This window comes from Acomys minous (genome assembly GCF_964271855.1).
Source record: "Acomys minous genome assembly, chromosome: 9".
Lineage (NCBI taxonomy): Eukaryota > Metazoa > Chordata > Mammalia > Rodentia > Muridae > Acomys > Acomys minous.
In genome coordinates this window covers 40,132,759-40,158,943 of record NC_140490.1, presented here as the reverse complement: position 1 = coordinate 40,158,943, position 26,185 = coordinate 40,132,759, and the positions used below count along the sequence as shown (strand labels likewise).

The following is a 26,185-nucleotide window of genomic DNA, read 5'->3' as shown; positions in this document are numbered from 1 at the left end:
GTGATTTTGTTTTGTTTTCTCAGCTCTTCAGGAAGCTGCAGCAAGGTTTGAAGAGTTAAAGGCCCAAAAAGAGCTAAGACAGCTGCAGGAAGACAGGAAGAATGACAAGAAACCACCCCCATATAAACATATAAAGGTGAGGGACAAATCTCGGGAGGTGTGTGTTAGAGTGACACTATATGGCTCCCTTCTTTTCTTTGCACATGGTAAAAAGTAAAAATGTAAACAAAGTTGCTTAGAGAATTGAACATAAAAGAGAAAAATTACTTGATTGTCATTTCTAACACAATTGTGGTAGTCAGTTTTCTCTTTTTCAGACTTGGCACTATACTCCCTTACCTACTGAACCGCCTCACTGTCCCTCTTCAGTGTTCTTTGGCTTTTTGTGTTTTTTTTTAAACGTTGTAAATCATTGATTTCCCCCTTCCCCAAAGTGATTATTTGTATATATTAGCTTATATAACATCATTTTATGTCAGACCCTGGTTTAAAATTCTTTGGGCCTAGCAACTTTTTTGGTTTTTTGAGACAGGGTTTCTCTGTGTTAGCCTTGGCTATCCTGCACTCACTTTGTAAATCAGGCTGGCCTCGAACTCACAGCAATCCGCCTGCCTCTGCCTCTGCCTCCTGAGTGCTGGGATTAAAGGTGCGCGCTACTATGCCCGACTTGGCCTAGCAACTTTGAAATTGGTTTTTCCCCCCAGTGCTAGAGTTTATAGGCAAGCATTCTAACCACCAAATTAGAGTCTCCCACCCCTTTTTAATTTGGAGATGGGGGGGTCTCAGTTGTCGGGGCTTGCCTTTAACTTGTGGTCTGTCAGAGTCTCTCATAGACATACACCAGCACACCTGGCTTGAAAAATGTGTCACCTCACTTGAAAGTAATGATATTGTGTAGTGAAGGTTCTGGATTGTTGTATGTTGACTTATCTGATATCATACTCTGTGCTTCTCCAGGTGAACCGTCCTATTGGCAGGGTACAGATCTTTACTGCAGACTTGTCAGAAATTCCCCGTTGCAACTGTAAGGCTACTGATGAGAACCCCTGTGGGATAGACTCCGAGTGCATCAACCGCATGCTGCTCTATGAGTGCCATCCCACAGTGTGTCCTGCTGGAGGGCGGTGTCAAAACCAGTGCTTCAGCAAGCGCCAGTATCCAGATGTTGAAATTTTCCGCACATTACAGAGGGGCTGGGGTCTCCGGACAAAAACAGATATTAAAAAGGTAAAGAAAAACTTAAATCATAAGATAAAAAAATAATTGCTTGATATAACTGGTCCTTCTTGATGAATGTGAGAAATATTACATAAAGGACACATAGTCAGAGGTTATAATGCGCTCCAAAGTGTAGAAGGTTAGGAATGGATAATGTCATCAAAACTCATTCCATTGGTCATGTTCACTATGCAGAATAATAAAATAAGAAATTCATAGAGATGTTACAATCATTTCTCTTTTGTGAAATTCTTGAGCCAGTACTGAAGATAAGGAAAACGAGATGGTTACAGTCTTTTAATAAAATAGTTTAGTAAGGAGAAGACAGTTTGGGTTAATAAGTGTGACAAGCAGTGTAGAGCTTTCGTCAGTGAATATACAGGGCATCTTCAACATGAAATGTGGAATCCTCCATCTAAAGGCACGCTGAGATTTGTATGGGCATATCCAAGGGAAGCTACAGGTTCTTCAAGTTTTTAACAGAAATATTGTATATTCTAGATAGGAAAAATAAGTCTTACTTGACAATTTAGTAAAATAAGCCTTACCATAATTTCTGAAGAATTTTGTTGAGGTTTCTTTTTTGCTTTGTTTTGCTTTTTGTTTTTTGAGACAGAGTTTTCATTGCTGGGATTCTATGTATGTGTAGGTCTCCTTTTTTTGTTATTTGTTTGTTTTTCAAGACAAAATTTCTCTGTGTAGCCCTGGCTGTCCTAGACTTGCTTTGTAGACCAGACTGGCCTCAAACTCAGAGTGATCCTCTGTCTCTGCCCACCCTGGGATTAAAGGTGTGCGCCACCATGCCCGTCATGTAGGCACACTTAAAATATTTTTATTCTCGTCTCCACCCTAATGCCTTCCAACACCCTAACACCAGTCAAGAGAGAAAGGTTAGTGGGGATAAGGGGTGTGGTTCTCTTTAGCTACTTCCTGTTGGCTGTTCTTTGGGCCCAATATACAAATTCTTTCTTTCAGGGTATTCCAAGACTTCTCATCACACTGCAGCAATAGCCACCAGGAGCAACAGCATTCTTCTTCCTTCTCTGAGGCACTCCCCCTTCGGGCTCTGGCATTTATCTCCTCTCCAGAGTCCTCATAATTAAACTCTCAGAGCTGCATGAGGCAAATAGTCTGCTGCTGTGGACAGTCTCATATCCCACACCTAGGATTAAACAAAAACATGTTTACATAACATACCTAAGAAACCAAAACTGCCATAACAGATGTCTGCCAGTGTGCATGGCTTCTTGAGGTTTTTAGGACGCACAAGGATTATAGCCTGGTTTATTTAGATATTTACTAAATATCTTGTTTGCCAGCCAAGGATAAGATTAAATCTCAAAAGTAATTAGTAAAAGCAGGTATAATTGTACTATCCAGAGTAGAGTGGACAGTGGTGTGAAATGTAGAAAGGACGTAAACAGCTCCAAGAAAGATAAGGTACTTGAGAAACTGGCTTTCAGGCCCTTAGTCAGGTGACTTCAGTCTTAAATGCTGGTAGACCTTGTGCCTTGTATCTTGATGCTTTTCTGCTGGTGGAAGTGAGACAGTGATTTTCTTCAATAACTGATTAAGACATTATAAATAATAAAATGCATAAAGCCTACTTTGGGAAAATCACCCATATTAAGTACTTCTTAAAATAAAAGTTGTGGGCTGGAGAGATGGCTCAGTGGTCATGTGTTCAGTTCCCAGCAACCGCATGGGGCCTCACAACCATCTATAATGTGATCTGATGCCCTCTTCCGTTATGCAGATGTACATGCAGGCAGAACACTGCATATATAATAATAAATAAATAAATCTCAAATAAGAGTTGTACATGTAAACACCACTGTACTTTTACCATTAAGTTATGAGTGATTCTTTTTTTATTCTAGGGTGAATTTGTGAATGAATATGTGGGTGAACTAATAGATGAAGAAGAATGTAGAGCCCGAATCCGTTATGCACAAGAACATGATATCACTAATTTCTATATGCTCACTCTAGATAAAGTAAGTAATGCAAAATCATTTTGTATTTGAATGTGTGTTTGTCCATATACATGAGAACTTTGTAGATTCTGGAGTGAATTAGAATGGCTCTACCCAAAAAGACAATAGAACTGTTTTCAGTGCTCTCTTTGAATGATCTAATGTAAATTGGGGGTTTTATGCTATAAAAGTATATGAAAAGACCACAAGAATTAACAGTCTTTTACCTTTTATTAACTGCAGATATAATTTCTTAATTTTTAACTAGGTATTGTGAGGATCATGTAGAGAGCAGAGTTTCTCAACCTTCCTGACACTGTATCCCATTAATACAGTTTCTCATTTTGTGGTGACCCCCCAATCATAAAATTATTTTCCTTGCTACTTCATAACTGTAATTTCGTTACTGTTATGTACCATAATATAAATGCCTGTGAGTTTTGATGATCTTTTGGATTGAGAACAGAGATATAAATTGTAAAAACTCAAGAAATCGGGACTTTATTCCTGTTTTTGTTTTGTTTTCCAAGACAGAATTTCTCTGTGTTCCCCTGGCTGTCCTGAAACTGCTTTGTAGACCAGGCTAGCTTTGAATTAAAAATGTTCCAGCTGCCTCTGTCTCTCGAGTGCTGGGATTAAAGTTGTGCACCACCATGCCCATATTATTCCAGGTCTCTGCCCCACTGATGTTTTATTTTAGTAGTCACTGGAATTATGTTTTAGAAGAAATTTTCTAATGTGTCTTATGTATCTGTAGTTCTTTGTGCTTGAATATTAGATTCCAGTAATAAAAAATAATTTAGAGTTCTCTCTTCTTAGTACAAGAATTGAACCTAGTCAAACATCATATAACTGAACTACATTTTCAGCCTATTTCACTTTATGTTCTTTGCTGTTTATTTGTTTGTTTGTTTGTTTGTTTTTCCAGACAGGGTTTCTCTGTGTAACAGCCCTTGCTATTCTGAAGCTCAGATCTACAAATCAGGCTGGCCTTGAACTCTCTCTTCAGTGCTAGGATTAGAGGCGTGCACCACCCAGTTTGTTTTGTTATTTTATGCTTTGTTATCACATGTTAGTTACTTTAGGTTGGATTATTACAGTTGAATTGACCTGAGCTGTCCTGGAAGCTGCCATTGTCACACCTCGGCATTCTTCAGTAGTTGGCATTACATTTGTGACCCATCTTGCTTGGACTCATACCTCTTGTGTGGTTGTTACCTCCTCAAATACTTTTTTTTTTAAATTTTTTTTAATTAATTTATTCTTGTTACATCTCAATGGTTATCCCATCCCTTGTATCCTCCCATTCCTCCCTCCCTCCCATTTTCCCCTTACTGCCTTCCCCTATGACTGTTCCTTAGGGGGACTTCCTCCCCTTTATATGCTCATAGGATGTCAAGTCTCTTCCTCTGAGTGCCACCAGGCCTCCCTACCCAGGGGACGTGGTCAAATATGAGGCACCAGAGTACGTGTGAAAGTCAGACCCCACTCTCCACTCAACTGTGGAGAATGTCCTGTCCATTGGCTAGATCTGGGTAGGGTTTTGAAGTTTACTGCATGTATTGTCCTTGGCTGGTGCCATAGTTTGAGCAGGACCCCTGGGCCCAAATCTGCCTATCATAATGTTCTTCTTGTAGGTTTCTAGGACCCTCTGGATCCTTCTACTTTGCTATTCTCTTATGCTTCTCTCATCTAGAGTCCCAATAGGATGTCCTCCCAGTTTCCTGGCTCAAATACTTGTTAAGTTGTACTCCTGTGCTGATGAGCCCTTCTGCAGACTTTCTGATTATAGTTTGGGATAGGGATTCAGCATGGGTACTTAAACTCCAGTAAATGATTTCTAATGTGCCCCTGCTCTAAAAAGTTTCTAACTAGAAAATAGAAGCTGCTGCTTCTCTGGCAGGGTGGCTCTTAAACTTGAGTATTTATCAGAGTCCCTAGGTGGGTCTGTCACACACATTGTCAAACTCTTATCGTTTAGTGTCCTCTTGAGTGTATCTGAACCATGACCTTCCAAATAGAGTTGGTAGTTGTTTTGTTTTTTGATGGTACTTCCTCATCCATGGGTAGCATATGTAGAACCATTTGATTTTAAAAGCAACCACTTCACCTTATTAGAAAGAATGATTATCTAGTTTTCTTCATAGCAGGGGTCTCAGGAAACCTCACAAGTAGCTTTTCTTGGAATTTTAGGATCGAATTATTGATGCTGGTCCCAAAGGGAACTATGCTCGATTCATGAATCACTGCTGCCAGCCTAACTGCGAGACACAGAAGTGGTCTGTGAATGGAGATACCCGTGTTGGTCTTTTTGCTTTGAGTGACATTAAAGCAGGTAAGACTCATTTAAAGATTCCGGAGCTAGAGGCTGGAGAGATGGCTCAGAGGTTAAGAGCACTGCCTGCTCTTCCAAAGGTCCTGAGTTCAATTCCCAGCAACCGCGTGGTGGCTCACAACCATCTGTGGTATGATCCAGGGCCTGCTTCTGGTGTGTAGGTGTACATGCAAGCAAAAAACTGTATACTTAATGAATAAATAAATCTTTAAAAAAAAAAAAAAAGATTCCAGAGCTAAGACCTGAGTTTCAAGTTCTTCATTTACCATCTGTGTCCTCTGCTTGGAAAGAAATGCTCCCAGTTCCCAAGGATATGTAAACACGTGAAGACTTTCCAGGTGGTGCCATATGTAGTGCTTGCACACTCCCAGCACGTGGGGAGGCAGAGGCAGGTGGGTCTCTGTGAGTTTGATTTCAGCCTGGTCTACAGAGTGAGTCTAGGACAGCCAAGGCTACACGGAGAAATCCTGTCTCAAAACACAAAACAAACCAAAAAAAAAAAGACTTTTTATGCCGTACTTGGGCTTTTTTTTTTTTTTCATTTTGTTTTTCAGTATTTCTCTTTTTTTGATCTGATGCAGTAGATATAATTTATAATTTTAACCATCTTAGCTCTACAGTTCTAAGGTTGTACAACTATTAACATCTACCCCAGAAGATTTCCATCTTTCCCAACTGAAACTCTTCCTACTTATCTCTCTTCTAATAACTGCTCCTACTCAACAGAGTCTCATATTCTATCTCTCTGTCTCTCTCTGTCTCTCCCTCTTTCCCTCTCTCCCTCCCTCCCTCCCTTCCTTTTTTTAGGGGAGGAGACAGTTATGGCTTGTTTGGTTTTTGTTTTGTGGGGGTTTTTTGATTTTTTTTTTTTTTAAGGTACATTGGCCTATATGGATGTCTGTGTGAGGGTGTCTGATCCGCTAGACAGACATACATACTAAGATGGTTAAAATTATATCTCCACTTTGTTCTTGTTTTTGTTGTTGTTTGTTTTGTTTGTTTGTTTGTTTTGTTTCGAGACAGTGTTTCTCTGTATAAAAGAGCCCTGGCTGTCCTGGACTTGCTCTGTAGACCAGGCTGGCCTTGACCTCACAGAAATCTGCCTGTCTTTGCCTGTTGAGTGTTGATATTGCAGGTGAGCACCACCACACCCAGCACAGTATATACGCTTAGCCACTATCTCTCTAGACCACCTCTGTTGTATTTTGGGTGGTTGGTCGGTGTTTTGTTTATGTTTTAAGACAAGATCTCATGTGTGGTTCTGGCTACACCACTATCTCCTACTCACAAATTTTTAAATGAGAATAAGATAAGTAGCGTCACCCATATTTGGACCAGTAATTCTGCAGGCAGTGTGCAATGGGAGCCACTCCTTGGTTGGTCTTTGTTGTGTGGGATTTGTTGTTGTTGTTTTCCCAGACTCAGTAAACTGACTGCAGATCATTCTTATTTCTACAACATGAGTCTTAAGTATAAGTCACTTGGCTTTATATTTTGTTCAGCTAAAGAACGAAATAATGATTTCTAGCATCAGATGAAAGCCTGTCATTCTTGGTCGCCCTGTTAGAATGTATGTTAGGACAGACAAGATGGCTGAGAAGGTAAAAGCACTTGCTGGCCAAGCCTGATGACCTCCGTTGGATTCCCAGAACCACATAAGTGGAAAGAGAAAACCACCTCAAGCATTCAAGTTGTCCACTGACCTCCACACATGCATACAACACTCTCCCTCTCTCCCTTTCCCTCTTCCCATCCCTCTCTCTCTCTCTCTCTCTCTCTCTCTCTCTCTGTCACACACACAGACACACAGAACGAATGTTTTAAGTGTCTGCATTTATTAATATTCCTAAAACTAAATTACTTTAACTATGAATAATTAATCTTACATGCTACCTGTGAGTACTTTACCCAAAGGCAGCCTATTTATACTCATATAACATTCTTTTTTTTTTTTTTCTTTTCTTTTTTTGTTTTTTTGTGAGACAGGGTCTCTCTGTCTTAGCCTTGGCTGTCCTGGACTCACTTTGTAGACCAGGCTGGCCTCGAACTCACCAAGATTCACCTACCTCTGCCTCCCAAGTGGTGGAGTTAAAGGTGTGCGCCACTACGTCCAGCTCATATAACATTCTTATATCTGTTAGGCCCACCAACTTTTGCGTTTTAGTGCTGGGTGTTTTATTTCCTTTCAGTTCTGATTCAATAAAGTCAAGTTTGACTTATGTCTTTGTTCTATTGAGATCTGTTGTTTGAGACAGTGGCTAACTCAGCCTTCTAACTTCTGGGATTACAGGTTTCTGCTACCTTGCCCAGCTTGTACCTTAATCTGTGTGCTATGGTTTGGGGATTTTGTTGTTTGTTTGGTTCTTTTGTTTAATTGTTTGTTTGTTTTGGTTTTTTGAGACAGGGTTTCTCTTTATAGCCTTGGCTGTCCTGGACTCCCTTTGTAGACCAGGCTGGCTTCGAACTCACAGTGATCCGCCTGCCTCTGCCTCCCGAGTGCTGGGATTAAAGGCGTGCGCCACCACGCCCGGCTTTAATTGTTTGTTTTTTAATTGCGGGAAGGCTTTGCTAGGGCTCACATACTAGGCAAGTGAGCTGTGCCCCTAGTCTTGTACACCGGTCTTTAAATTTTACTATTGTGTATATTCTCTCAATTGATTTATGATATTATTTCTCCATTTATAAACTGGGATATTTGGCCTGCTATGGGAGCATATTCTTTATTTTTTTTTTTAAGATTTCTTTATTATTTGTACAGTGCACATTAGATCACGTTATAGATGGTTGTGAGCCACCATGTGGTTGCTGGGTGTTGAACTCAGGACCTCTGGAGGAGCATTCAGTGCTCTTAACCGCTGAGCCACCTCTCCAGCCCTGAAGCACAGTCTTACAATCTCAGTACTCCAGAAGTGGACGTAGAAACATTAGCAGTTCCTCAGCTATACTGTTGGTTGGAGCCCTGCCTGGTCTACATGAGACACTGTCTAGGGATGAGTGAAGCTACTCCCAAGTGCAGATCATCTAGCCAGGTTATGTCATAACTAGCATGTGTCACCAATCTGTGATCTTACTCTCCTTATAGTATTACTTTGCAATGAAATGCCTATTGTGCTCAATGCTTCCAAATAAAGGGTATTCACAGGTACACCGGCACAGAACTTCAAATTTGCATTTCTCCTGCCTGGCCCACTGATAGAGGGGGTAGAGCACACACATGCGACAGCAGTAAGCATGTTCAGATCAGAAGACAGCAGCAGGTGCCTTTGTCTTGTTCTGAGACAGGACTTCTTTGTTTGTTTTCTGCTGCTTACCCCAACCTTGGTGGCCCTTCTGTGGGCTTCCAGGGATTCTCCAAGCTCCACTCTGACTCAGCTTTCATGTGGTTTCTCAAAATTCAGACTCAAGTCCTTAGGCTTACATTGTAAGTGCTTTTAACCACTTAGCCATCTTCTGAGATGTTTTTTGTTTTGTTGTCTTGAGCTATGATCTCTCTCACTAGTGTAGTACTCACTATAGAGTGATCTTCCTGCCTCTGCCTTTGAGTGCTGGGATTGCAGGTATGGGCCAATATCCTATCACCAAGTTGTGTATTTATTTTTGTTAGTGAGTTAGTATATTTTCAGATTTAAAAAGCTAAATAGTTGAAAAAGTGAGAGAAGTAATACTTTAAATATAAAGGTTATTTTAAATACCACTTACTAAGCTGCTTAAATTTATGTTAAGTTAGCCAATTAATAACATAGATTAAAATTTTTATTCTCTTAAAGTTATTCTTACCTGGGTATGCTATTGCACTCAGGGCCAGAGGCAAGGAGGATCTCAGAGTTGAAGGTCAACCTGGTCTACAGGGTAAGTTCCAGGTTAGCTAGGACTATGTCATCAAAAGATAAAACTAAATTACACTATTAGATGTTAATGTCATTTATAATTAATTAAGAAATAATATAACCATATTTTAATGTCTTTTGTGGTCTTTTATACAGGCACTGAACTTACCTTCAATTACAACCTAGAATGTCTTGGAAATGGAAAAACCGTCTGTAAATGTGGAGCCCCAAACTGCAGTGGCTTCTTGGGTGTGAGGCCAAAGGTACCTACCACTTTTATGTTAGAACAATGATATTTCTTCCCTATACCCCTGCTGGGGCAGTGCTAGGGACGAGTCTTCATTTGAGAAGCTATCTCTGAAATAATGGGAGTGTTTATCAGCAGTGTCACTGACAGCTTAGTGTGTATGTGTTCTCATGGTCTAGTTGGAATTGCTGGGGGGAGGGCACTATAAAATAAAAACTTATGAAATAGGTTTCTTCTTCCTGGTCTCAGCTCACCTCATACCTTCTAAGATTTCCTAGGCATTTGTGTGCCTTTTTTTTTTTCTTTTCTTTCTAGAAGTATCAGTAGATTTTACTACACTATAATACCAAAGTTAATAATAGAATACGGAGGGCTGGAGAGATAGCTCAGCGGTGAAGAGCACTGGCTGCTCTTCCAAAGGTCCTGAGTTCAATTTCCAGCAACCACATGGTGGCTCACAACCATTTGTAATGTGATCTGCTGCCCTCTTGTGGTGTGCAGGTGTGCATTCAGGCAGAGCACTGTATACATAATAAATCTTTAAAAAGAAAGAAAAGAAATAGAATACTGATCCAGGCGTGGTAGCATACACCTCTAATCTCAGCACTCAGGGAGGCAGAGACAAGCAGAGTGCTGTGAGTTTCAGGACAGCCTGGTCTACAAAGCTAATCCAGAACAGCTGGGGTTATACAGAGAAATCCTGTCTTGAAAAACCAAATACTCCCTACCCCCAAAATAAAAAATAGAATACTAGACTGATGATGGAGCTCTGTAGTAGGATGCTTTCCTGTCCCACGATAAAAGTCTTGGGTTTGCCACCAAAAAATACACATAGAAAACTTAATCTCGCTATTACAACAAAATATAAACATTGGTTATGCACAGTGATCTAATTTACAGTGCTATAATTGTTAAGGAGATTTGTCGTTTATGTTATATGTATTGAAGTTTTGATCTATATATGTCTGCATCACATGCATTCAATAGCCACAAAAGTCACAAAGCATTGGAACCCTTAGAACTGGAATTAGAAACAACTGTAAATATCCTTGTGGGTGTTTAGGATCAAGCCCAAGTCCTCTGGAAGAACAGTCAGTGCTGCTCTTCATGCCTCCCACTGCTTTTTCTGTTTTTAAAGAGTCTCTCACTGTCTTGTCCAAAATAGCCTTGAGCTTGGATCTGTCTTCCTGTCTTTGCCCCTTACATGTTGGGATTAGAGGTGTGCGCCCCTATACCTGGCTGGGTTTTTTTTTTTTATTTGTATTGTTTGGTTTGGCTTTGTTTGTTTGTTTGTTTGTTTGTTTGGGGAGTTAGTGATTTTTATTTATTTTCTGGTGGTTTTTGGTTTTTGATTGTTTTGTTTTTTTCAAGACAGGGTTTCTCTGTGTGGCCTTGGCTGTTTTGGACTTGCTTTGTAGACCCAGGCTGGCCTCACACTCAAGGAGATCCACCTGCCTCTGCCTCCCTGGTGCTGGGATTAAAGACGTGCGCCACCACGTTCAAATTTGGTTCTTGTTTTTCAAGATTGGGTTTCTCGGTGTATCCCTGGCTGCGACAACTACCCAATGGCTGATGTTTTTCACTGAAGGTTTTTGTTGTTTCCCCTTAGATTTATTTATTTTGTGTGTACATACACAGGTGAGTACAGTAGGGTAGTCAAAGCCAACTTAGGGAAAACATGTGAACATCACACTTTAACATAAGTACCTTCATCTGCTGAGTCATTTCTCAGAACCTTTATGGTTCCTTTTCATCTACTTGTTTTTGAGACATGCATGGTTTCACTGTTGTGGCTCTTGCTGTACTGGAACTCACTTCGTAGACTAGGCTAGCCTCAAATTTACAAAGATCCACCTACCTCTGACTTCCAAATGCTAGGATTAAAAGAATGTGCCACCATGTCTGACTTATTTGCAAATCTTTATCCTGATTTTGTTAAATTCTATTTGAAAATGTCCTTATTGTTATGTGCCTCTATCCTGCTTTCCTTTTTTCATTTTCTTCTTCTTTTCTCTGTTCTTTTCCTTTCTTTTGAGACAGGGTCTGACTGTGTAGCCTAGATCGCCTGAAACGTTCTCTGTAGACCAGGATAGCCAGCTTCTAACTTACAGAGATCTGTTTGCTTTGTTTCCTTAGTTCTGGAATTCAAGAAATGAACTACCATGCCATCAATTTTTAGTGGCTGCTTTAAGTGTTTGTGTCATGGTCTGACTATTAGGTGAATATCTTCGATTCCTCAAGATTTTTCTATTAACAGTGGTTCTGAAATTTCAAGATGTGCAAAAATGGCTACACAGTGACTCCAGTTGGGTGTTTCCCATTTTGTTTGTGAAGCTCAATGTTAAAAAGTGAAAAATTTGGGCTGGAGAGCTGGCTCAGAGCTTAAGAGCACTGGCTGCTCTTCCAGAGGTCCTGAGTTCAAGTTCCAGCAACCACATGGTGGCTCACAACCATGTATAATGTGATCTGATGCCCTCTTCTGGCTTGCACGTATACATGCAAACAGAGCACTATTGATAATAATAAATAAATCTTTTTTTTTTTTTTTTTTTTTTTTTTTTTAGTGAGAAATGCATAGGAACCAATAAGTATTACATTGTTTTGAGTACAATCTTTGAAAGTGAATAATATCCATTAGTATTTTATCTTGTTATGTTAGGAAAATCTCTGTATTACATTAGGTTTTGTTTAGTTGATGGCTAATTGGTGCTGTATTTCCTATGCTACAATAATAATGGAATTTATTTATCCCATAGTTAATAGGGTCACGTCCTTGTGAGGTGACATTTCACGTATGAAACAGTGATGATGAAGTACCAGAGCACAGTTTAGACGTGGATATCATTGAATCCTGTCAGAATAGGAGGGGTTTGGAGTTTGGGGTTTGCTTTTTTTGTTTGTTTGGTTTTTGCTTGTTTTGTTTTTTGGTTTAGTTTTCGTTTTTTGGGTTGGTTGGTTGGTTTGGTTTGGTTTTGATTTTTTTGGTTTTTTCTACAGAGGGTTTCTTTGTGTAGCCCTGGCTGTTCTGGACTTGCTTTGTAGACCAGGCTGGCCTCAAACTCACAGAGACCAACCTGCCTCAATCCCCCAGTGCTAGAATTACAGGTGTACACCACCGCACCAGGCTTAGTAGGTTGATTGGTTGGTTGTTTTTTAAATGAACCTTATTGTTGGCTAGACAAAGGCCTTATGGGAAGTTGTAGACATTCATCTCATTTGACCTAAAGATGTCCTGTTGAAAACAAAGACCTAATTGTCTGTCTTCCTAATGAATTTCAGTGAAGGTTTCTTGAATAAATTAGTAACCATAATTGTCCACACAGGAATCTTTAGGGTTTGTTGTTTTGGTTGATTGGGATTGGGATGTTTTGTTTTGTTTTGTTTTGTTTTCGGTGACAGGATTTCTTTGTGTAGCCTTGGCTGTCCTGGACACTTTATAGACCAGGCTGTCCTGAGACTCACAGAGATCTGCCTGCCTCTGCCTCCTGAGTACTGGAATTACAACCTTCAGTTTTGAGATTATATAAACACCAAAAAATTTATAAAGTGGGTGGCCTTTAATATTAGTCTTCTGTGTTCATGAAAAGTATATTTCTCTTGTTTCCTTCAAATTTAAAGACTATTATACAAGAGGGCTAAGCAGCAGGATGTAGTACCATATTCATATAATCCCAGCACTAGGGAGATTGACAAGGGATGATGGCAATTGACGGTCAGTCTGAGCTGTATACAAGACTCTGTCTCAGAAAAATAGCAAAATAATAAAAGCCAGAAATATGGCTCAGTAGGTAAAGGTGCTTGCTGCCAAGCCTGATGACCTGAATTTAGTCTCCAGAGACCCAAAGAAGGGAACAGAACCTTCAAAGTCTTCTGACTTTCGCACAAATGCACAAACACCATGGCACATTTGTATCCATACACAGACACAGACACAATAAGTGGATGATAATTTTGTTTTTGTTTTTTTGTTGTTGTTTGGGGGTTATTTGTTTGTTTTTGTTTGTTTTTTGTTTGTTTGTTTTTTTAAGCTGGACATGGTTGTGTATTCCTTAATCCCAGCACTTGTGAATCAGAGGCAGGTGGATCTATTTGGGTTTGAGGCCAGCCTGGTCAGCATAGTAACTATCAGGATAGGCCGGCTACATAGAAGAGACCCTTTCTCAAAAATAAAACAACAGATTTATTTTGTTTTTTAATTAAAGAAGCAGTAAAATATACAGTGATGGCACTGTGACACAAGGACACAGCCAAATGAGAAACATTCCCAACACTCAAAGCTTGACAGTTTGAACACAATAAAGTCAGTTTAATACATATTTTACATTTTTATTCTATTTTATGATAATGAGTGTTTTGCCTTCTTATATTTCTATGTACCACTTGCATGCCTGGCTAGGAGAAGGTATCTGAGCCCCTAGAGTTTGAGTTACAGGTGGTTGTGAGCTGCTATGTGGCTGCTCCAAATTACCCTGGCTTCTCTTAAAAAGCAGCAAGTGCTCTTAATTGCTGAGTCATTGCTTCACCCCTAAATAGTTTTGTTTTTTATTATTATTATATTTTTGGTTTTTCGAGACAGGGTTTATCTGTGTATCCTTGACTGTCCTGGAGTCGCTTTGTAGACCAGGTTGGCCTTGAACTCACAGCGATCTGCCTGCCTCTGCCTCCTCAGCGCTGGGATTAAAGGCGTGCGCCACCACACCCAGCTTGTTTTATTTTTAAGATTGTAGTTAATGCTAAAATGAATTGGGCATCTGTATGCCATGGTGCCTTCCTGCATTTTCTCTTTATCTTCACAGCAGTCTCTTGAGTGTTGTCTTTTTCCAGAGGAGAAATTGAGGTTGAAAGGATAGTTAATCTAGTTAAGATTACATACCTGAGTTGTTGACAGGATGTTGATTAATCAATATCTGACCTCTAGAACCAACCCATTGTCACGGAAGAAAAGTCAAGGAAATTCAAGAGGAAGCCTCATGGGAAGCGCAGGAGCCAGGGTGAAGTCACAAAGGAAAGAGAGGATGAGTGCTTCAGCTGTGGGGATGGTGGTCAGCTCGTCTCCTGCAAGAAGCCAGGCTGCCCGAAGGTTTACCATGCAGACTGTCTCAATCTGACCAAGCGACCAGCAGGTTGGTGCCAAAGTCCATTCAGAGCATTCCTTGTCTGATTTTTAGAATCTGATGCCACTTGCTTCAGTCTGAAAGAGAATGCTATTTGTGAGCACATGCCCACAGTGAGAGGTCTGGTCCATGTTCTTATTTTATTTTTTATATATATTGGTGTTTTGCCTCCATGTATATCTGTGTCAGGGTATCAGATCCCCTGGAACTGGAGTCACAAACAGTTGTGAACTGCTGTGTGGGTGCTGGGATTTGAACCCGGGCCCTTTGGAAGAACAGCCTGTGCTCTTAACCATTAAGCCACCTCTCCAGCTCACCTCTGGACCATGTTCTTATTTTCTCAATAAATGAAAACAAAGGCCTAGAATGTAGATTCTAGGAAAGGAAACAGAAACTTGTTTTTATTTCCATTTACATTATTTTATCTTTCCAGCAATCCATAAAGGTTTGTTTTCTGTCCATATGCATGTCTGTGCATGGAGAAAGTACAAGCTAAGACTGATACAATGACTTGTAGATTGTTGAAAGAACTTCATTGAAAGACAGGTTTAGTGACCCCAAGGCCACTAAATCATGTTCCCTTTCCAGGGAAGAGTGGGGCAACCAAGAGACTTAGATGTTCAAGTCAATAAAAGATGGTTGACATGACAACATTTGACCCACAGTTTCTCTCAACCCTGCAAGGGTCTCGTACCTTGCAGTGTAGACTTTCTCTTTTTGCATGAAGTAGTTGTGTCAGTTGACAAAACCGCTTAGATAGATGAGGTACCCAGGAATTTCTATTGGGAGAAGTTGATCTTCTTTGGGCAATGACTTGGATGTTAGGACGTTAGCCTTTTGGACATGCTAGCTGTTGTGAAAGACAGACAACAGATGTGTGTGGAGTTGTTTTAGAGGGAAGTCATTACTTTTCACTAATGCCTACCTCTAAATGAATAGAAAGTGGAGAACTTTAGAGTAAAAGTCAGTGGAGTGTGTTTACTTTCAGTTTGTGTAGTCTGGGGTCATGATATAGCAGAAAGTCCAGCAGAATAAGGGAAAGCCATTACATTGAAATGTTGGAACTAGGAAGTAGAAATAGAGATTTTTTTTTTCTTTCATAATTAATTATCACTCTTCATGGCATAGGGTGTGACTAGCATGGTCTTGCTTGTGCTCTATCAGTGAGATACAGCCTAATTTATTTGGAATGGAAACACTTACATGCTATCACTCATGGGGAAGTAGGTACAAATTTTGGTTAGTTTTAGGTCTTCCCCCCTCATTCTACATGGACAATCCAGATAAAGTTTTGTGCTGGTTTCAAGACTTAAAATTCAGCAAAGGTGAGTCAGCTTCCCTTATTATTTTTGTAACTGTATGTATTTATCCTACTTCTGTTGAAAGTAAGCAAGAATGTTAAAAGGCTGGAATGTTCCTCTTTGTGTTAAATATTTAACAGCTGTCTAGAGCTGGGCATGGTGATACACTTAGGACTGTAAGTTCAGGCAACCCTGGGCTTCATAGTGGGGCTCTACCTCAAATAACACAGCAAACTAAGCAGTAAAACTCCTCTAGGATAAACAAATTGAAAGAAAAAAAATTTGGAAGTATTAAAAATTGTTTCATCTAAAAGGAACTTTGGGGTTTATTTGATTGGTTTTCTACTGTACAGCCCTTCTTACTAGAAATAGTCTCTTGCTTGTGTTTAGTTGATACTTAGTTACTCAACCTTGATTCTTTGCTGTTATTTTATATATTGTTTTGTGCAGAAGAGGAAGCTGAAATTCTGGGGAAGGAGTAATGGCAGGTGAGTGGCACGAACTCTGAAGAATGTGGCAGTGTGAAGGAGGCTTTGCAGCCACTCCTGTGGACCAGTCTTAGAGCCACGGCTCATCTCACATGCATCTATTTCCCCTAAGCTTTTGTTCACTCTTGTTTTCAGGGAAGTGGGAGTGTCCTTGGCACCAGTGTGACGTGTGTGGGAAGGAAGCGGCCTCGTTTTGTGAGATGTGCCCCAGCTCCTTTTGCAAGCAGCACCGAGAAGGGATGCTTTTCATTTCCAAGCTTGATGGGCGTCTGTCTTGTACTGAACATGACCCCTGTGGGCCCAACCCTCTGGAACCAGGGGAGATCCGTGAGTATGTGCCTCCCCCAGGGCCGCTGTCTCCAAGCCCCAGCACTCAACTGACAGAACAGTCATCCGAGATGGCTACTCAGGGGCCCAAGATGTCTGATCAACCACCTACTGATGCCACCCAGATGCTGCCACTCTCCAAAAAAGCCCTGACAGGGACTTGTCAGAGGCCACTGCTACCTAAACGACCCCCTGAAAAAACTGACTCTAGTTCCCACCTTTTAGATAGGGCCAGAGACCTTGCTGGATCGGGGACCAAATCCCAGTCCTTGGTATCCAGCCAGAGGCCACAGGACAGGCCACCTGCTAAAGAAGGACCAAAACCTCAGCCATCTGACAGAGCCTCTCCAGTGACCAAGCCGAGCTCCTCACCCCTGGTCAGGTCCCTGCCACTGGAAAGACCTCTGACAATGACAGACCCAAGGCTGGAAAAGGCTATAGGTGCTGTTGGCCCAAAGTCCCAGTCAGTGGAGAAAGCTCCAGCCCCCACTGGCCTGCGACTTTCACCACCAGACAGGCTGTTGACCACCCACAGTCCCAAACCTCAGATTTCTGACAGGCCCCCAGACAAATCCCATGCATCTTTGACCCAGAGACTTCCACCTCCTGAGAAAGTACTGTCAGCTGTGGTCCAGTCTCTGGTAGCTAAAGAGAAAGCACTGAGGCCTGTGGACCAGAACACTCAGTCAAAGCACAGAGCTGCTTTGGTGATGGATCTCATAGACCTCACTCCTCGCCAGAAGGAACTGGCGTCTTCTCCTCATGAAGTCACACCACAGGCTGATGAGAAGATGCCGATGCTGGAGTCAAGCTCACGGCCATCTAGCAAAGGTCTGGGTCATATGCCACGAGCAGTGGAAAAAAGCAGCATGTCAGATTCCCTGCAGCCAGCTGGAAAAGTAACAGCTCCTTCAGAACATCCTTGGCAAGCTGTTAAATCACTCACCCAGGCCAGACTTCTTTCTCCACCTTCTGCCAAGGCTTTTTTATATGAATCAGCAACCCAAGCCTCAGGAAGAGCTCCTGTGGGAGCTGAGCAGACCCCAGGACCTCCTGGCCCAGCACCAGGCCTGGTTAAACAGGTGAAGCAGCTATCTAGAGGACTTACTGCCAAGAGTGGGCAGTCCTTCAGGTCTCTTGGGAAGATCCCATCTTCCCTCCCCAATGAAGAGAAGAAGTTGGCAACCACAGAACAGAGTCCCTGGGGCCTGGGAAAAGCCTCGCCAGGGGCAGGGCTTTGGCCCATAGTGGCTGGACAAACACTAGCCCAAGCTTGCTGGTCTGCTGGGGGCACACAGACATTGGCACAAACTTGCTGGTCCCTTGGAAGAGGACAAGACCCCAAACCAGAGCAAAATGCAATTCAAGCTCTTAACCAGGCTCCTTCTAGTCGCAAATGTGCAGAATCAGAACAGAAATGATACAGTAAATGTCACATAACCAGAAAAGCTGTCCCCAGGGTGCCATTTGGGGAGGGAAATCTTCATTTCTTTTTCCTTCTTGAAAAACAAACATATCCCCAACACTTCCACTGTTGTTCTTTCCTTATACCCCAACACTCAGAACTCTTGTGACATTAGCCCATGGGGGCTTGTGGCTGTGTGAACCATGTATGGGAATACGTTGGGCCCCAGTCAAAGAGACAGACAGACTTGAGTCTCTTTGCCCTAACTTTTACATGTGGTCAACTTCAAATAAAAAGTCCACTCTGGAATCAAGCATGGAATTCAATTCCACTGGTCAAGTTGGAAAATACAGGGGCTTTCAAGGCTGTCCCGACAGTGCCCCATTGAGAACCCCTGATAAACCTTTAGGAGGATCTGATGTTCATTCAAGTCACTGGCAGTTTCCTAAGTATTGATATGTGCTAGGTCAGGAAGTTAGTCATTATTGTGAGACAGAGTTGCATAAGGCCTGACCCCTATGAGCCTAATGTGCCTGCTTGGGTTTCCAGGCAGGTTTCAAGGACCTCTGAAACAGCGGAAAGTACTGTTAGGCCATGGGTTTCCAGTTCCATTTTCAAGTGGGTTTTTGGTTTTTTTGGTTTTGGTTTTGGTTTTTTGTGGTCCAGAATGTGGCTGTATTGAACATGTCTCATGGTGGGAAACATGCATGCATTAAGTGCATGTGTGTATCTACAAAGCTCTTCTCTGTAAGTGGAAGGGTGCTAAGGCCAAGGTGAGCTGTTGGCCAGGGCAGCTGCTGCAGTCTCAATCTATGTGTTGCAGTCTGAAGATTTGCTCTTGGAGGAGCATCTGGTTAGAGAGAGATGCTCTCTGAGAATGTAGTGTCCCAGAAGTGGACAAGGGCAGTTGGCAAGCTTACCTTTCTTTTCTACCAGTAATCCTTTTACAAGAACCCACCCCATCCTCATTTCCTCAAACACTCAGGTGCTTTCAGATTTCAGTCTCGGGCAGTGGACTTGGGGATTTCTGGCAAGCTCCTAGCAAGACACACCACCTTCAAGAAGAGTGTCAGATCCTGATGGGAATTCTCTCCTGGTCTCATGCCCTCCTAGCTCAAGGGAGGAACCCCTTTCCACCTCCCTACAAATTGCCGTGCTTTCTGTTACAGAGAGCTCATGCCTGGTAACTTAGCTCAGTGGCAAGCCAGAACCTTTCCACAGGGCTGGAGCAATGTCTGATCTAAGATGACTCCTCATAACTGCTGATTATCTGTTACTGCTGCCCTGAGCTGGGGCCCAAGGGCTGGGAATCTGTTGGTGCTACCCTGCCCTACCATTTCCCCAGCTCACAAACAACAACAGGAAGTGCTGTTGGGCTAGTTCTATCATACCCACCTGCCCTTTGTCCTCAGACCATGTGTTTGTTTACTTGTCTGCTTTGCCAACTCAGCATCTTTAGCAAACAAAGGCATCTCCTGGCCTTTCTCTCAGTTACAGCCTTTATATCCTCAGCAGAATTCTGCTCCATCTTCCTCCTCCCAAAGTTCCCATTGAGGTTAGCTCTCATCACTTCTCAAAGGGAAAGAACAGTGGTGGTTATAGAAGCATTTGCGCTTTATATAAAAATTGAAAGTAGGATCTGCTTATACTTCCCAAAGTCTGTCTCTGGGATTGAGACACTTGAACTCAGGCAGAGGGATGAGGCTGGGGCAGGGCTGTCCCAAGTTTGGGGGCCTAATCCCTGCATGTCACTAAACCCTCAGAACCCCCCCCTCTAAATTACACCTGCCTAGTTCTCCCCTTTCGTCCTCTCTCCACATTATCAAAATGAAAAAGCTCTTTGTTCAAAAGGAAGAGAAAACATAAAGCATCTTATTTTCTTTTTTAAAAATTTTAAACCATGAAAAAAATATTTTTGAAGAAATTCACCCAGGTCATTAAAGTTCACTATATTACATATCTATCATGTGTGAGAATATACGTATATAGCTGCAGCTAGTAGACCCCTTCCCTGATTTCTTAGGTTGTGTGAGTAGGTTTGCTTGGTGCCAGTCCTGTGCCCTTTGCTCTCCTGTCACCTGTAGCTGTGATCAGAAAAAGATCTGCACTGCACTGTCAGTCTCCTTTCACTGTTGTGTGTTTGGTTACCGTAGCTCTGTTTCATGAAATAAACTGTGAATTGGGGGGTGGGGGGTGCAGGCTATTAAAACTTTTAAGTGGAGAAGTTTGGTCTTGACACAGCTTCTCTAAAATAGGTTTCAGTAGATAATTGGCTTTGACAGCTATCTAGAAGTGTCTCACAGGACAGGAGGGTGTGGGGGATCGGGGTCACGATTGGCCACTTGTATTTTGTTTTGATGTTTCCATTCACTACCATTTTTGGAGCCTTCCTTTCAGACCTGCTGGGAAAACATCTAAGCTGTGTATATGATTGTGGAATGGACGGTTTGGGGGGCGGGGCACAGGTGAGGAATAGTCCTTATAAAGACAGGCATGCTCTGTCCAGGGCCACTGAAAGACGCTTGGGTTGTTGAGTGGAAACTAGACAGTTGGGTGCTGAACCATTGATAACAGCATGAGGGTCACATAGGTGCTGTTGGGGGAATGACTTGTATATGGCAGCGGGAAGATGGTGACTTTGCAGTTCTGGGCTGCTTTTGAATCCTATAATACCCTTTCTTCAAGGGTGTGAATTGGCACAGAGAAAGTCTTTAGAAACTTCTGATCATTGAACAGGTGGTATTTCAGCATTGGCATTTGGCTGAGTGCTTCAGTTTGGATAGCCAGAGTCTGCCTGTGAGACAGCTCCCAGGAAGTACTTCCCAGGGACAGGCCAAAGGCAGAAGTGCTCTTAGGTAGCAACTAATACTTCTCAGTTTGGGGGGGAGAAGGGGAAGGTTAAGAAGGAATTGTTGAAATTTACATTCAGAACTTCATTTGTTCATCCTGCTGGAGCCAACCCATTTTAATAGAAGGTAGCCATCATTTTCCCAAAAGAAGGGGGAAAAAAGTATTTTTAGATGCCTACTTCCCTAAAATTACTGAGTTTGAGATTATTTAAGTCACGGCGTCAGGTTTTTTTTTTCTGACCAATTCTGCATATTTGGTATTCATATCCTCTACCCACACTACAGTGTGGGCTTGCAGTAGTGAGCCTTCTGGCTCTGCACTGTAAGTTCACCGAAGCTGGACTTGCGGGTTATATTCCAGCGTTGGCCCAGAACTGGCAGGAGGGTGTCAGGTTGTCCATGCAGGGCAATCAGGAGAACATTAACATTCAATGCGATGGGTTTTGCCCCAGCTCTGAAAGTTTTCTAAAATGTCAGGATATTGTCATCCTCTTGGGGTTTGTCACTGAATGAGAAGAGTCCCAGTGTCCTCACTCGTAGATCACAGGACAGGAGCAGCAGCAGGAATTTCCTGCTCTTAAAAATGAGCTATTCATTGTTAATTATCCCAAGTCATTTAGACCTAGGAAGCTACTTCAGGGGCTTTGATTGGCTGTGATCAGTTTGCTCTCAGTTGAGTTTCCTGGGTCAGTACAGAAGTTGCTATAGTGTAAATTAAAATACAAATAATTGCTTTGTACACAAAACAATGTAATGATGGTGCTAATCTCATGGTATAAATAAGCACTGCCAAGAGTTGAGGGAGTGGGGACATGAAAGATGCAGGTTTCTGTTTGGGGAGATGTTTATAAAGGTTCCTTTCTGCTGTGACAGGCGGCAGGCAGTGTCATTGATGCCTGCCAACCCAACCCTGAAGTGGTTCAGTACAGTCCAGAGGTGGAAGAGATCAGGGCGATGACCACTAAGTTTCTTAGGGCTAGGGTCACCTTGTGCATAGCCTTTAGCCAGCCTGCCTAGGACAGGTTAGAAGAGGACTATAGTTGTGGGGTCTCCATCACCTTCTGTTTCTCCACCTCTTCCCCTCTCATGGCAGCATCAATTACTTATGAAGAGAAAGGGCAAAGTTCCTTAAGTCAGAAGAGCTTATCTTAGACAACTACAACCCCAAAGGAGATGTTTCCTTACTGTTAAACTCTTTTGTGGTCCTTCCCCTATCGCAACCTTCCTGTAACTTTAAGAACATCCGTCTATGAGGGGCTCCAGGAGTATCTCCTCGGAGCTTAGCGCAGCTCAGCAGACAGACACAGGAAGCAGAGCAGAAACTGAGGGTCCAGGGTGGAGAAAGCAGGTGGTCTTCAGGTTGTGGCAGTACTGCCTTGTATGTGTGTGAGTGTGGAAGCTGGGTGAGTACAGCACCTAGGATCTCATGGGAAAGCAGCTTTCTGTGTCTTGGCAAAGAAAGCTGACTAGAAAGCTGTATTTTTTAAGTGGGGAAAAGGGTTCAACCAAGGTCCATCACTGTGTTCTCTCACCCCACCCCCAACAGATTGTCAGCTGGAAATGAACCTCCTAGTGAAAAAGAGGGGAACCCTGTGCTAGGAGTCCCCATAAACATGTACTGTAATTCTTTGTATATAGAAAAAAATTACTGTAAAGTAAAGTTTAACTTTACTCTTATGGCCCTTGCCCTGTGTTTTTATTGTCTCTGGGGAGATGTAGCTTAACAAGACAGAGGACTGACTGGTTTGCGGTAAGAGCAGGAGCCTACCTTCCTTGGAGCACTTGAAGAGTGACATGGGTTTCCTCCCAGGTGCTGCTGGCTGCCTAAACAGCCTTCCTTTCTGATGGGAGTAGCTGGTGTTAGTTTCAGTCCCTTCACAGGAATCCTCTACCACTCAAGGGTATTTTGAGGAACTATCTTAAAGAGAAGTGGAACTGACACACAGTGTTTTGTTTTTTAAACAAAGTCTCACTGTGCAATTCAGGCTAACATGGAATTAACCTTCCTCCTGCTTCCCAGTTGCTTGGATGACAGGAATTGCATTATTACCACCTGGTGCCAAAATGCATTTGGAGCAGGAATAGGATCAGGCTGATAATTCTCAAATCATCAAAGGCAAGTTTTTTGACTGATGCTTCAGAAGGAAAGCCAAGGCAAAGGGGAACATCCCCCTAGTTGGGGCCACACCTTCACACCAGTAACTGGAAAGAGCTGTAATATACTTCCTTTTGCTTAAGCCCTTTTTACATTAATACCTAGCTGTTCAGTATTTCTGAAACTGAAGTTAGCAGTTGCCTCATATTTCTTTCTTTTTCTTTTTATTTATTTATTTTAGTTAGGTTGGGGAGGTGGTCTCACTATGTAGCTGTGGTAGCCTGAAACTCAGAAGCCTACCTCCCTCTTCTCCCTAGTGCTGTATTAAAGGTGTGCACCACCACTGCTGGCTTCAAGTCCTTTTCTAGGTTAGCAGCTTAACATTAGATCCATAAGACCTTTTTGACTTGCAGAATTATGGGTTGCCTCTTGTTAAAAATACATTACAGGGTGGGTGCCCCTGGGAAGCTTAGCACTGAGTCACAGCCCAGAGCCACAGGTCCAGACATGACACAAGTAGAGCTGGCCAAACCAACTTGTCTTGGAGGGTTGGTGTGGCTGAGCCTTTCATCTCTGTGTGTGCACAACTTGGTACTTTTCCTTGGTCTTCTCATGAGCTTTGTACTCCTCCATCCTGGCCTCTTAGCTTATCTTCACCCCCACAAAAGAAAAAAAAAAATAGCCACAGTATTATTTAGTGGTACAGTTCTTGCTTTAGAAGCCTTGGGGTTGCTCTACATTCATATAGATGTACAAGCACACATAAAAAGGCGCAGGGGTCATAAGAAAAAGCCCATTGTTTTTCCATGGTTTCAATGACAACCTTAGGAGACAGTTACTTGGTTTCCAAATGGGATGAGTCTTAATATAGGAAGTGAGGCAAAACATGGCCCCAGGAACAACTAGGTGTTTAGACACCCAGTGCGCACAGCAGGGAAGGGGCTGTGAGTCACAGTGCATCAATTTTATTTACAGTTCAGAAGCTACTTAAATATTCTGGACAGAAGTTCTGGCCAGGACAGAAGTCTGGGATTCAAATCAGCCCTTATCCCTCCTCATGCCCACAGTCAGCCCAATACGGCCTCTGTTCCATGGGCCAGCACAGGCAGGTACCACCTCTGCTGCCATGGGCACCCGGCGTAGCCAGAACACTTGACCACTCCAGCCCAGTCAAGAGTTGAGTCCAGCCCTTCCGGGGAATTCATTTAATTCTCCTAGGCGAGATGAGTCGTGACTCAGTGATGACAACAGCTGTAGAAGTAAGGGTTTGCCTTCTGGCTCAGATCCACACCTTTGTCCTCTGTCAAAAAGAGAGGTGGCTGCTCAGCACCATTATGGTGGGTGACCAAGTCGGTCACCAGCAGGGCTAGAGACCATTACCCTAGAGGAAATCTGGGTGGGGAAGTACACACCTGTCATCACCTGGAAAGCAGCCACACTGACGTAATCCTCTGCCACTTTCTGGAAGAGCTCGTCTGGCAAGCAAAGGATCAGTGAGGGCCTGGGGCCAGGCCAGCAGCCCTGGGTCTCCCAGTGGTCCAGCCCTCTGAACCTTTCTTTCTCTAATGTCCTGCCTGCTCCTGACAGGCCCCAAGACAACACTCACCTACACTCTGGCCTGTCTTGCTGGATGTTTCAAAAAGCTGGGCTTTGATATCTGAAAGAGAAGTAACTTAAGTCTTCATATCTGGGGATCAGACCTAAATGTAGCTAACAGTTCAGTCTCCTAGACCCCACAAGTTCAAGAAGTCCAGAGAGCAATCCCCTGCCCCTGTAATCCACTGGAGCAGGTGTCGCTCACCCCCTACCTCCCACCCTCAGAGACTTAAAAACAACTACTATCTGCATAGTCCTGGACATCATGGAAGTCTACACGACGGCGGCGCCTGTCTTCCTCCAGCAGGTCACTCTTAGTGCCACATAAGTAGATTTGACAGCCCTGTAGCAGAAGACAAGGCTGAGATTACCTCCACAGACCAATAGGGCCTCTGTCCCTGATCTTGTGAGATCTAGCCACCTACCTCTTCTAAACTGCGCAGCTCCTTCACCCAGAACTTGGCTCTCTCAAAGCTGCTGCTGTCAGTGAGGTCTTGGTAGGGGTCAGACAGGAGACACAATCAAGGATCAATGGCTTCCCTCTGATGCTGACCTGTAACCCAACCCTAACTTGAACCAGCCAGACTCCAACCCCTTACCATAACAGACTATTGCAGCTTTGGCACCCCGGTAATAGATTCTGCTCATGGCTTCGTAGCGCTCAGAACCTGCTGTGTCCTGAGGGGTGAAAGGAGTTAATGAGCTCCTTCATAAGACTACAAGCTAGTCCCACGTCTTCCAGACCCCCACTGAGGCTCCAGTTGGCTAGTTTAAGAGGCAAGACGTTAAAGCTCTGCGATACGTTTGCTCAAGACGATATTCCCAAGGGACTTACCCAAATACCCAGAGTCACCGTCCGATCTCCAACACACATCACCTTGGCCACAAAGGCAGCCCCGATGGTCTACAACCAGGGAAGAGATAAGAGTCGAATGCAGGCCAGCCCTCTTCCTCCCGAGCCTGGTCCCCAGGGGTGCACTCACGTTCTGATAGGGCCCCACCAAGAAGCGGTCGTGCACGTATCGCTCCACCAGGCTCGTCTTGCCTACGTATTCCTTGCCCAGCATAACCACCTTGACGTCCACGCGCTGCCCGCTCATGCTCCCGGGGCCGCCTCACCCGCGTCAGGGTCCGCGCGGCCCAGGCAGAGTCCAAGTCTCAGACCCCAACCCCAAGGGCCTTGCACCTGGCAGGCCCCGGGCGCCGCAGCGCCGGGCGCTCCGTTCCTGGCAGAGCCGCGGCGCGGGGACGCGGACAGCGCCGTCCACCGCGCCGCCCGGCCCTGCGCTGCTCACCCGCGCGACCGCCGCTGCGACCGAGCCTCCGCTCCGCCGAGGTTGCAGAATCTAACCGGGGGTCCCTGAAGCTAACTCCAACCCTCACCTCCCGGACTGGACGACAGGAGGC

The 26,185-nt window shown here is 43.3% G+C and overlaps 2 protein-coding genes and 1 pseudogene across 24 annotated transcripts in view; 1 reads left to right on the top strand and 2 right to left on the bottom strand.

Annotated features, from left to right (window-relative positions):
• NSD1 (nuclear receptor binding SET domain protein 1) overlaps positions 1–18,547 on the top strand; it is a 120,220-nt gene extending 101,673 nt beyond the window's left edge. For 21 of the 22 annotated variants that reach the window (XM_084795736.1, XM_084795731.1, XM_084795721.1 and 18 more), the window contains 7 exons: positions 24–136; positions 958–1,227; positions 3,099–3,215; positions 5,388–5,529; positions 9,513–9,619; positions 14,522–14,726; positions 16,642–18,547. In XM_084795736.1, the coding sequence (XP_084651862.1) occupies positions 24–136; positions 958–1,227; positions 3,099–3,215; positions 5,388–5,529; positions 9,513–9,619; positions 14,522–14,726; positions 16,642–18,254 (2,567 nt within the window). In that variant the 3' untranslated portion in view covers positions 18,255–18,547. Of the gene's footprint in view, positions 1–23; positions 137–957; positions 1,228–3,098; positions 3,216–5,387; positions 5,530–9,512; positions 9,620–14,521; positions 14,727–16,468; positions 16,507–16,641 lie in introns of all 22 variants that reach the window. The other variant, XM_084795734.1, reaches the window with a different exon arrangement.
• Positions 1–26,185, bottom strand: part of LOC311605065 (small ribosomal subunit protein uS2-like) — a 986,626-nt pseudogene that overhangs the window by 831,688 nt on the left and 128,753 nt on the right. The window lies entirely within an intron of this gene.
• Positions 24,132–26,173, bottom strand: RAB24 (RAB24, member RAS oncogene family). Its single transcript, XM_084795837.1, has 8 exons — positions 25,762–26,173; positions 25,614–25,682; positions 25,378–25,456; positions 25,204–25,271; positions 25,022–25,121; positions 24,789–24,839; positions 24,595–24,657; positions 24,132–24,482 (listed from the first exon to the last, which is right to left on the bottom strand). Exons 1-8 carry the CDS (start codon positions 25,876–25,878, stop codon positions 24,418–24,420), a joined length of 612 nt encoding a protein of 203 aa, XP_084651963.1. The 5' UTR covers positions 25,879–26,173; the 3' UTR covers positions 24,132–24,417.